The sequence below is a fragment of the Trachypithecus francoisi genome, unplaced genomic scaffold (genome assembly GCF_009764315.1).
Source record: "Trachypithecus francoisi isolate TF-2019V2 unplaced genomic scaffold, Tfra_2.0 Lachesis_group17, whole genome shotgun sequence".
Taxonomy (NCBI): domain Eukaryota; kingdom Metazoa; phylum Chordata; class Mammalia; order Primates; family Cercopithecidae; genus Trachypithecus; species Trachypithecus francoisi.
Genome location: NW_022681462.1, coordinates 61,765,559 through 61,777,691, shown reverse-complemented (window position 1 = coordinate 61,777,691; position 12,133 = coordinate 61,765,559). Strand labels below are relative to the sequence as shown.

Genomic DNA, 12,133 nt, shown 5'->3' with positions numbered 1-12,133 from the left:
CAAGTGAAATTATCTGATGTCTAGGATGTGTTAGAAAATCGGGAAGGAGGCTGGGTGCGAACGCAGTGGCTCATGTCTATAATCCCAGCACTTTGGGAGGCCGAGGCAGGCAGACTGCTTGTGGTCAGGAGTTTGAGACCATTCTGGTCAATATGGTGAAACCCTGTGTCTACTAAAAATACAAAAATTAGCTGGGCATGGTGGCACGTGCCTGTAATCCCAGCTACTTGGGAGGCTGAAGCATGAGAATCGCTTTAACCCGGGAGGTGGAGGTTGCAGTAAACTGAGATCACTCCACTACACTCCAGACTGGGTGACAGAGTGAGACTCTGTCTTAAAAAAATTAAAAATAAATAAATAAATAAATCTGGAAAGAGGAGAGGGGCTGGGATAAAGATGATCCAAGACCAGCTCCATTCCACTAACAATACCAAGGCTCAGAAATGAAAATAGGACTGGCCTGATGTCCTCCAGCTAGGAAGTGTCAGAAGTATGATTCTACCTCTAGCAGTCTGACTTTTAACGTTTATACTTTTCCTGACACCGCAGCAGCCTTTCCGGCAAGCTGTCTGAGCTCTTTGAAGCTGAGGTAGAGGTTGCCTTCATGAACCCTTGGATCCAGCCAGGGAGGGCAAGTGAGGCAGTATGAACCCAGCCAGGGACATCTGTACTGGGCTCTGAGGACCTCTTGGATTCCACGTGTCCAGGAGTCACTAGTCTTATCCTTGCGATGTCACAAAGCCAATCATCCAGGTTGGCGTAGACATCTGAGATGATACAGCTCAGAGCAAGCCCAGCCCAACTGAGGCAGAATTAATGCCCCATTCCAGCCATAGATACTTCCAATTACCAGGGCAGACCCAGCTGTCTGACCTTTACTTGCTATATTTGGTCATGAACTGAGTGGCTGGTCTTACAGATTCGGGTCTCCTCTAAGCCCATGGGTGAAGGCCACTGAGCTCTAGGTTCCCTGGGGTGGAACCCGAATAACTTCTGGCTTCCACTGGGTTGGGAACTGCAGGGAGCTCCCTGACCAGCTGTAGTTAGTATACTAAGGACAGGGGTAAGGCCAGGTTTGTGTGATTGTTCTGTGTCCATGCTGACTTTATGTCTTGCCCTGGGAATACCACTCTGGCCATGGAAGGAACCTCTAATGTTGGCCTTCACCTAGACAACTTCTTGAACCCCCAGTTCGGGGCACAGATTGGCTTAGAATCATTGGTGGTCTTTGGACTGCCCAGGGAAATCTACAAGCCAGCTGCAGCACTCTTCCACAGTTAGAGGGCCCACAGAGCATGTCCTGGTGCTGGGAGAAGAGGAATGTCCATTCTGTCCATGAGGAAAGATATGCTTGACTGCTCAGTGCCTACCAGGAGCAAGCAGGGTCGTTTGTGGCTTTCTAGAACATTGCTGACCGCACAAGAATGGCTCTCTGTGTAGGAAATCAAGCTCTGACGCTGACCAAACCTTGCACGGTCCATAAGCACTGGGGCTGCCCTCTGTGGCCTTCTGGAAGGAGACATTTAAGGCACCTTGCAAGTGGGAGAGAAATTACAATATTCTGCATACTTCACGTACTTGGTGCAATGTGGGTGGTGGCCCAAATTGGGTGGTTTTTCTGTTTGTTTTTTGACCTGGTAAGATTTCACTTAAAAAAAATTTATTCTTCTTTTCAGGGGTGTCATAGGAAAGCAGGGATACCAGTGTCAAGGTAAGAGGCATTTATGAACTAAATCTTCAGAGGCCCATGGTTAGATCCAGATCACTGGCACCCATAGGAGACAGGTGCTGGGTCTGATGACATTTGGAGGCTCTCCACAGCTTGCATGCTTATACTTCCTCCCCAAGAGGCAGGACCCTGCTTTCTTTGTTCCCACTTAGCCATTACTTCTGCATATATGGGAATATATATGGGAGGTATCTTGCAGGTGCCACTCGTCTCCAGGTGTCCTTGTGGTCTCAGCAGGTCCCCGATCCACCCAGCCTTTGTGTCCCAGCTGGAGCAGGTGGCACTTTCATCTTTCTGAAGGAGACATACTGCTTCAGTTGGAGGCTCTTTGAAAGTCCCACTTTGTCCTAAACTGGGTCTGTGTATTCTGCCAGCTCTCTCCCTCTCTCCCTCCCTAAAGAAGCTTCCTCACCTTGCTCGTTGTACTTGGTATCACTGAAAGGTCCTTGTCGAATCCCTTTTTTTTGGTCTCAGCTGTATGATCATTAGCCCTTAAAAATTTAAAGTTCACTTGAAGGCACTAAGATTATTCCTTTCCAGTTAACTGACTACAAATGCAAGGTTAAGCTGTACAAATTTGGAAGGTGGAAATGTGGCATGGTCATGTGGTGGTTTTGCTGAGGTTAGAGCAGAGAGGTTTTTCTATCTCCTCACCCAGCACTGCTGGGTCTCACTCATGGGGTAGTGTCTAGTGGAAGTTGCTGTTCTTTGGGGTAACATGCACACAAACAGTTACTTACCTCTTCAGCCACCTACTGCCCACATTGCCCTATGACACTATCAACACAGATATAGGCCACTTCTTGTGGATGTATTAAAGTCGATGGGAATTTTAAAGTTTGGTATATCAGGACACAGTAAGATAAAAAAGCCTCAGAGCCTCTGCACCGCCTGCTGCAGTTTCCCCTGTCGCATCAGCCACCCTGCATGGTCCTGAGTGGGGTGCGAGGCCACTACAACATCTCTAACAGGCAATGCTCCATGGGAGGGCGGGAAGGAAGTTTTTCTCTGACCTTGGCATATTGAAGTGAAAAAATTGATCAGTACTCCCTGAACTGGAGAAAACTGCTGATGTCCTTTGAATATAACTGTTACCTTGCTCTCTGGAGCATTTAGGAAACTCTGATGGCTCTGATAGCACAGTGTTTAGAAATAGCTGCATGAAAGACTTTCAGGAGGGTATTAAATTAAGACTCAGTGGCACAAGGGGCCTGGCTCCCCTTGTCGCTCCACCATGCCTTGAATAGATCCTGGGAGGGATACTCCCTTCCCCGAGTGTCCCTCAGCATTCCTGTCATTGCTGTTTGCAGTTTGCACCTGTGTGGTCCACAAGCGGTGCCATGAGCTTATCATCACCAAGTGCGCTGGGTTAAAGAAGCAGGAGACCCCCGACCAGGTAAGTATGACACGGAAATTCTGGGCTTCTTCACTGCCAGCCCCTCCCTTCACCGCCTCTTCTGTGGTTCCCAAGAAAACCTTCTCTGCCTGAGACCCTGTCATTTCATTGTGTTGATAAAGAACAAAGGGAGCTGTCCACAGTCTTCCGGCATGAGACACCATCCGCAGGATGAGCACAGGTCCAAGTCAGTTCTATCCCCTTGGATGTTATGCCAAGTGCAGTGTGAGCCCAGCACTCAAGCCCACAAGAAAAATATGAATTCTTTTATTTCATCATCTCATCAGAACTAAAGTGGCTAACTGATGTGTCACTAGCTCCTCACAGGTAATAAACAGTAACAGAAACACAAGCAGGAACCTTATGTTTAATGAGCTGATGGGGAAATGGTGTGGAATGAACAAGCCCAAGGAATACTTAGGTGGTACTAACCACAGCAATAAAAATAGTCAACATTCACTGGGCACTTACCATGCCCTGATTGAAGTACTTTAACATATATTATTTAACCACATAGTAAGCTTAATGAGTTAGACGTTATTATCTTCATTTTACACCAGAATAGAAGCACAGAGAGTGAAATTAACCTGCCCCAAATCGCACGGCTAAGAGCCACATTCAAACCCAGGCAGTTTGTTCTAAAGCCTGAGCCCTTGACCACTGCACTACGTGTTGTCTCTTCATCTCAGAAACTGGCATCAGATTGCCTAGTTTGGTAGAGGTAAGGAAGCAGGAAAATGCAACAGTGAAGCTATAGGTTCTCCTAACTGAGCAATTAGGAGAATGATAGTCCCACTGATAGATTAAAAAGTCTTTTTGAGGAAGATGACAGTTGTGAATGTGGATGTAGATATTATCAGAACACTTGATTTCAAAAGCATGCTCTTAATTCTAGGGGAAATAAATTCTCTGTAGTCATAGGCTATTATAATTGGGGGTTAGAGAGAAAGGCTCTGGGTAGGTTTATAATCAGCTGGTCCACAATTTGACTTCCAACAGGACTGACTTATAGAGACCTTCTGCCTGCTCCTTAATAATTCAGTCAAATAGCATCCTGGCATTTCAGGCATTTCCCATCTTCTCTCTTCTTCTGCTTTCATACTGTCTCTGGAAAGCAGCAAAGGACAAGGCTTAGACTGAGCCTTCCATGTCCGTGAAGGGTAGTCTGAGCCCAGAGCACCAACGTTGTTTGCAGGGGCTCTCTTGTGGTTAAAACTGCAAGACAGTACCTGTGCCTCCTGCTCTAGGATCATGACCCCAGTACACCGTTGTTGTTTTCACAGGGAAATGAAAGAAAGAGATGGCTTGCTTGTTGTCTGCCTTATTTCCTTCCTATGGACATTCCATTGAGCATTTATTGGGTGTGTCCTGTATGACAGGCGCTATGCTGTGTCCCATGGAAGCAAAGAGGAGTACACTAATCCCTGCCTCAAGGATCTCAGTCTCATCACCTGCAAGTCTCTGACTCTGCAGGACTCTAAAGCTCTTCTGCACTTTTTGGAGGGAAAGGTCCCATAGGAGTCCATGCCATGCACGTTAAAGGGTTGAGATTTGAAGTGTTCAGAACCCAGCTTGATCTGCGACCCAGTTCTTCTGACTGTCTTTCCTGGCATATCGAGCAGTGAGAAGAAGTCTCCAATGAAGTGTGTTCCCAAACTTGGCATGTATCACCAGGGACAAATTGCCAGGGACTGAGAGAGGGAGGCTCTGGGTTTCTTAGCTTGGCAGAGTTGACTGCCAGTCCTGGCTCTCCCCGCCACCATCTTGTGCTTCCCGAGGCCAGTCTCCTTTAGTGTCAGCGTATCTGGCCCCACAGGGTCATGGGCGTGCCCTCTGCCGGGTTACTGAGCTGTTAGGGACCAAACTTTGAGTTCATTCTTTTGTGTAACCGCCTTTAGTCTGATGCCTGTGCATACACACATCATACACACATACACGCCACAAACATGTGTAGCCCTAAACACCGTGCTTTCAATGCCCTCCTTCCTATTAAAAGGTGCTCTGGTGATGGGTGTCTTGGGTGTTCTGCACCATGAACACTCTGGTCCACCCCCGTCTCATGTCCGTGTGTCTTAGCATGTGGTGGACTCACACCCTGCCTGCACTTCGAGGTGTGGTAACCAAACAGTGCTCTATCTCCACTGGTGTCACCTTTTTCTTCTTGAATCTCACAATTCTTTCTGCCGTTTTCTTCCTCTCCATGTTCTCTCTGTGAATCTCACTCACCCCATTGTATCTGTGTCCTCCTCAGCAAGCGCACGTGTGACATGTCCCCCTGCATGCGTGCCGTCTTTGTGTTGGCCTCTCGGTTGGTCTGATGCTGTGGCATGCTCTTGTGTGGGTTCCTTCATCCTCCTCCCTCTGTTCTCTGATACCTTAGAGTTTTAAGTGGTCCCAACTGAGGATCATGTAGCTCTTTCCACCCCCACACTGAATTTCTTGGTCACCTGGGACAACTTCTCCACTTTTTCACCTTAGTCTGTCATTCATACCCCTATGAGGTGATTCCTAAGAGACCAAGACTGTATTCTCAGTATAGGTCCACCATGCCTTCAGGGTTTGTGTAGGAATAGAGTGGGCACAGTGATCTCATACTTCCTTAGCAGTGAGAGAGACCACGGCAGAGTCAACAAGTCTACATTCACAAACAGGCACACCTAAGCTATGCATCTAAGGATGGGTGAGTACAATTGTTTTCAGTAGAGCTGACATTCTTGTCCCCAGGCAAGACCCTAAGTGGTAGACCATCCACGTCAGTAGGGATCAGTGAAATCTTGACCCAATGGAAGGATCAGCCATTCCTTGGAACTGGGTGCTAGGGAACTTATCTTCACGCTTGTGTTCAAGTCGCGCTCCTTTTCCAGCTCTCATTTCACCCCTCATTAGTCCCCCATGGGGGCCTTTCACTCATGAGTCAGTTAGGGAGCTGAGGCCCAGCTTTGCCGCATGTCAGCCATTTCCCAATCCCCGGGGTACAAGAGTGATCTCCTCCCCAGCCCATGGATGTCTTGGGTGATGGTCTCCTGCCGATTCTGAGATGGGCTGGGGGTGCAGCTGCTCCACTAGAGACACAGATGGAGGGTAGCACTGTGGAGGGGCAGAAATGACCCAGAAAAGTAGCCCAGCAGACCCTTGCTTCCATGAAATGTGTTATGCTTCTAGCCTCTTCCAACCCTGCAGTCTCACTGACCCTGCCATCCTGTGACACTGGGTGGGATGGGGTGGGGGGCCATCCTTATTTGCCACCTGAGAAATCCAAGGCTCCGAGAAGTCAGTAAACCTGCCTGAGACTCATGAGTGGGTCGTGGCAGACCCAGGCCCCTGATCATACACCTAGACTTCTGTTCCTCTTCCTTCCCCTTCTGTCTTGCCACCATCTCTTTACCCCTTTTAAATAATCAGTAGGAGGCAGCATAGTGGTTAAAAAGCCTGGCTCTGAATGCAGATTCATGGGGATGGAAGCCCGTGTTTGTCTCTCGTCAGTTTACAGGCATCTTTCTTGATCCTGCTGTGCCTTCATTTCCTCTTCTGTGAAGTTGGGGCAATCATGGACCTCTGCCCTGTAGGGTGATGGTGAGATTGAACTAAGATAATGGTGCCTGGTGTGTGGTCAGCGCTGAGACCTGAGTATTCTTAGTGTTCACCACTCTGTATTAGCCATCTTCCTCCTAATTGTTGTCCGTCCTAACTGATCCATAGTTTCCACAACATTGCAGGGTTCACATGCTGCTGCACAGAATCCCATGTTCACCATTGAGCTCCCTAGAGACTTTTTGCCTAGTTGAGGCTTCCAGGCACACAGCAGTATTGAAGGTGCAAATTCTTTTTTTTTTTTTTTTTTTTTGAGACAGAGTCTTGCTCTGTCACCCAGGTTGGAGTGCAGTGGTACGATCTTGGCTCACTGCAACCTCTGTCTCCCGGGTTCACGCAATTCTCCTGCCTCAGCCTTCCGAGTAGCTGGGATTATAGGCCGCACCACCACAGCCGGCTAATTTTTGTATTTTTAGTAGAGATGGGGTTTCACCATGTTGACCAGGCTGATCTTGAACTCCTGACCTCAGGTGGTCCGCCTACCTCAGCCTCCCAAAGTGCTGGGATTACAGGTATGATCCACTGCAGCCGGCCTGAGGTACACATTGAGGACACTCTACTGTGATTGCTTAAAGTCCTGAAGTCCTGGAGGGGACCGTGTTGGGGAGCAGGCCTGGTCTTGCACAGTCAAATGGAGCAGCCAACAATGAGTTAAGAGCATCAGGAGCCAAGGCTGGGGCAGGATGGGGCTCTTTTCACCTCAGGGCAGCTTTCAGAGCCAAGCTAGGGCCTGCCATCTACAATGACACATGCTCTCTTGGAAAGAAGTTCTGCAAGAGTTCTGATGACAAGCCCTCTGGGACGTGGAGGAGCTCAGTTGTGACCCTGTGTCTTGCCATTCCTGCAGGTGGGCTCCCAGCGGTTCAGTGTCAACATGCCCCACAAGTTCGGCATCCACAACTACAAGGTCCCCACCTTCTGCGATCACTGTGGGTCCCTCCTCTGGGGCCTCTTGCGGCAGGGTTTGCAGTGTAAAGGTAAGTCGCTCCCTGCCCCGCCCTCAGCCCCTGCATGTCCCCTTGCCCGCTGCCTACCCCCATCCCTGCTTTATAAAAAACCCTTGACTGTTCTTATAGCCTAGAAAGTAAATTTCAGATTTGGCCAAGAACTGAGCACAAGCCTTTGTTAGTCCTGCATTAGTAACTCTGTGCATTTGGCAGGCATTCTCTGGGCAGAGACCATCCAGGACTGGGTGGAGGGAAACACCGAGGAAGGAGGAGGGCAAACCCCACACCTTAAGATCACTCACAGTCTGGGAGACAAGATGAGTCTACAAAAGCATAATAATTTAAGGAAAGATACATCAGAGCAGAAGGAAAGTAATATTTTTGGAGTTAGGCCATGAAGAAAGTGACAGCTGTGAATTGGGGCTTTTCTTGCATGGTCCATGGCTCAGTGCTTACTCTGAAAGAGCCATGCTAGAACCTTGTCACATAAGATAGCTTGCTGATTCGTCACTGGCTGGGGACATAGGGGATTTTATCCCCACGGCCCTGGTGAGGAAACACAGGCTCAGAGACTAAGCAACTTGCTTACATCACACAACTTATTAGCAGAAGTAGGATGTGAACCTTGACTCTTGCATCCTGGGTTCCTTCCTGTTTCCTGCCGTGCTACCTGCAAACAGTGCGCTCAGATGATGATGCTAAGTGGCACAGGGAGCAGCACATAACACAGGGAGGTAGAAATGTATTCTGGTGGCCTGAGGAGTGTGTCCAGTTTTATAAGCCGGTCCAGCCTGCTGGCAGAGTTGGGCAACTGTGAACTACTAGGCAGGGATATTGCATGGATAATATTTTAAAATAGTGTTTTATTGTTTATGTGGAATGTATTATTAATAAATTCCCATTGTAGAAAAATTAGAAGAATAAGTAAAGTATAAGAAAGTAAACCTAGGGCATAACAAATTGGTCATTGAAGGGATCCCAATGAGAAACTATGAGAATTGGAAATAAGATCAGGGCTGCAGTGGGAATAAAGAGGAGAATGACTTTAAAATATCAAGGAGGAGTGATTTATTGGATGTAGTGACCAGAAGCATCTGGGAGGGCAGTGATAGCATTCACTGAGTTGAGGATACAAGAGGGAGGACAAGGTTGGCGGTAGAAATAGAGCCTGAGTTGGGGACACCTTAACTTGAGGTGCCTGTGGCAAATGGACATGAAGCTGCCCACCTGTTGGACAGTCTCACTGACACTTGGGGAATAGGTCTAGACTGAACATTTAAATGTGGGTTTTGTCAGTATCTAAGCAATTAAAGCTATAAAGTCAATGTCATTCTCCAGGGTAAGCACATTGAGTATGAAGAGAAAAAAGTCAAAGATAACACCATGAGTAGGAGCTCTCTTAGTGGGACAGTGGGATGGAGCCCAAGTGCTGTGGGCTAAAGTGAAAATAGCGGGAGATGTTTTTTCAGAATGTTGTAGTCAGGAAAAAGTCAGTGGCAAAGGAGAGATGGATGAGGCAGGAGGGAGAGGGGACTGACGGCTGATACAGCAGGGAAGGGGAGGGGCATGTGGACAGGCCTTGGGGAGAATGATGGACACCACCTTCCCAGATGGAAGGCAAGCCTGGCCACCAGGCATGGGCACAGATGCATCTTGGGTGTCAGGGATAGAAATCCAGGAAGAGGTGAGTGGGCAAAGTCATCATTTAAGTTTTGAATCTGTTGAGGGCCTTGCAAGGAGATTCCCCTTATTTTCTGAAATAGGAAGTCTTTTTTGAAGTAGGAGGGAGAAGTGGGGGTGTGAGAGGCACGAAGAGGGTGGTGAGGGCTGGAAATAGCAATTGTGGAGACAGAACACAGTCCAGCCACTGGACATGAGGAGGTGCTGACTGTGGACACACCCAGCATTCTGTGAGCTTCCCAGCACCCCTGGAGGTGGGGGCGGAGCCATTCCACTTCCCTGTAGGAATATTCTTTCTAGCGTGTGACCCTGAACAAAACGGGGCCTGCCTGTAATCCTTTAGGTGAGATGAAGAGAGCAGAAGAGGAAGAAGGGAGGGGGCAGGAATCTCGAGTGTCTAGCAGAGGAGCGATGTGCTTTTGGAAAGATGAGTGTGGTTGCTGGGAAGCAGGGCCTGCTTTGGAGGGAACCCTAATGAGCTGATGTCTGGTTTTGTTGTAAATATATTAATTATTGATCTATCTAGGGAACCTAAATGAAGATACCATCATCATAAATATTGATATTTTAAGAAAGCAGCCCAGACACCCAGACATCACTGTTAGGGCTGTGGGTCCCCGATGACCCTGGAAGAAGGAGGGGCAGGGAGAGTGTATTCAGCTGTCATTGGGCAGGAAATGCTCTTGCCCCTGCTCAAGGAAAGAAGGGGCAGAATTAGGATGCCTGGAGCAAGGGTGTCTGTCCATGGGAGCCAAGGAACCCAGAGGAACTCAGGCCCCATAAGGGCTGGAAGACGAAGGCTCAGACCTGAAGCTCCCCAGCCAAAATGTGCGGACTTTTACGCTCCTGTGGCTCTGATATTATTACTTGGCCGTTTTTTTCCCCTTGCTGCTGTTCTCCTGTGACCCTCTCCTTCTCTCTCTCCCTCCCTCTTTGTCTTCCTCTCTCTTTAATTAAGAGACTATTTCTTTTAAGACCATTTTTAGGTTCACAGCAAAATTGAGCAGAAAGCACAGAGAGTCCCCGTATTATGTGCCCCCCAACACACACAGCCTCCCACCACCAGCATCCCCAGCAGAGCAGCCACGGAACCTACACTGCAGACATCATTGTCACTCACAGTCTGTATCTTACCTTGGGATTCACTCATGGTGTTGGGCATTCTGTGGGTTTGGACGAATGGACCGTGCTCGGTATCTACCATGATAATATCATACAGAGTAGTTGGATGGCCCTGGAAAATCACCTGCTTCCACTTACCTCTTTAGATCCTTCCTCCACCTTAAGTCTTCTTGGCCCTGTAGACTCCTTACCCTGTGGAGAGGGGTCATGGCCAGAAGAGGCCAGCATGGGCCCAAGGCAGGGGCTGCTTGTGCCCAGGTCTAAGCCTGGTTCTGCTACTATGATTACTAAGAAAAAGAAATCAAGACTTAGTGACCTGCAAGCATCCCTGAGCAAGTCCCTACGAAGCTGGCTCTTGCGCCCAGGCAGCCTGGCCCTGTTCCTGACTCTGGTAGGTACTCTATGCCACCCTCTCCTGCTTAGGAAGACTCAACCAGGCTTTCTCTCTTGCTGGACCATGCTAGCAGGGCCTCCTGGGCTGGAGCCCTGGTCCCCTGGTCCTGGCTGGAGATCATCTATTTGGCCTGCTGCCCTGTGGATTCAGCATTTTTGCCATTCCCGTTCCCATTCCTGGAAATAGATTCCAGGATTTTCAGCAAAACAGGTTTCTTCAGAGCTTGAGTCTACGAGGAAGGATCCGTGATATTGTCCTAGTCACTCTTTCTCCCGTCTAAAATTGTCTGAGCCACACAGGTTCAAGCATTGTGTGTATACCCTTCCGGGGACTGTCCCTTTGTCAGCCAGGTAGAGGGAGCATAATTATGTCTGCTTTCACTGACAAGGAAATGGAAGACGGGAGAGAATGGGTGCACACAGGGCATACAACCAGGAACTGTGGGTGCACTCAGCCTTTGGGGCTGTCCTTTTCCTGCCCACAACCACAGAGGGGCCAGACCCTTGAAGGATGCTCACACGATCACTGGGTAACTGAGATCCTTAACCGAGGGCACAAAAACACTGGCACAAAGTGAGCAGGCAAAATAGTTCATTTCTTTCTTGCATTTTGTGACTCAAGTGCCTGCCATGTCTGAGTCTCTCCAGACTCATTCATGGGTCTGTCTGAGCCCTTCAACCATTATTAAACAGTCCAGAAATGAGCTTCGCAGGTTCCAGGAGCAGCATCACTAGTCTCGGGCATTTGGAGCCTTTTCATGCTGCACTTCGTTGGAATGGTGCTGCTTTCTCCACTCTCAGGTTCACTGGCACCATGGGCCTCTCTGGGGCCCTTTTCCACCTGTGTTTTATTTTCCCACTGACGCATGGAGTCAGTGCCCCCTGGAGGCAGAGACACCCAATACCCTTTGATTGCAGTTTCCTTCTCTAGAGAAGATCCAGTTCTCACCTGCCCCGGTCCCATCCCCTACACTCATGTCTCAGCACAGCTGCTCTGAAGTCATCGGGCACCAAGGGGCAACTTCACGGGAAAGCCAGACCTCCTGACGGAGCCTGCAGTCAGGCCTGTGGGGGCCTATGGAAGCGGAAGCCCTGCTTTTCTCATCCCCATCTGGGGTGAATGCTCTGCACCTGCTGTCCTCCAGGACAGGGGACGAGGCACAGGGAGGAAGGTATACTCCACGAAGGCCTGGCCTGGAGGTTCCTAAAGAATCTTCTTCCTCACTCCTGCCTCTCTCTGACACACATCTTAATAACTGCTCTGATCTGCGGCTG

The 12,133-nt window shown here is 49.0% G+C and overlaps 1 protein-coding gene across 2 annotated transcripts in view; it reads left to right on the top strand.

Annotated features, from left to right (window-relative positions):
* PRKCE (protein kinase C epsilon) overlaps positions 1-12,133 on the top strand; it is a 548,372-nt gene that overhangs the window by 335,407 nt on the left and 200,832 nt on the right. For both annotated transcript variants that reach the window (XM_033175814.1, XM_033175815.1), the window contains exons 4-6: positions 1,677-1,711; positions 3,040-3,125; positions 7,564-7,693. In XM_033175814.1, the coding sequence (XP_033031705.1) occupies positions 1,677-1,711; positions 3,040-3,125; positions 7,564-7,693 (251 nt within the window). The remainder of the gene's footprint in view (positions 1-1,676; positions 1,712-3,039; positions 3,126-7,563; positions 7,694-12,133) is intronic.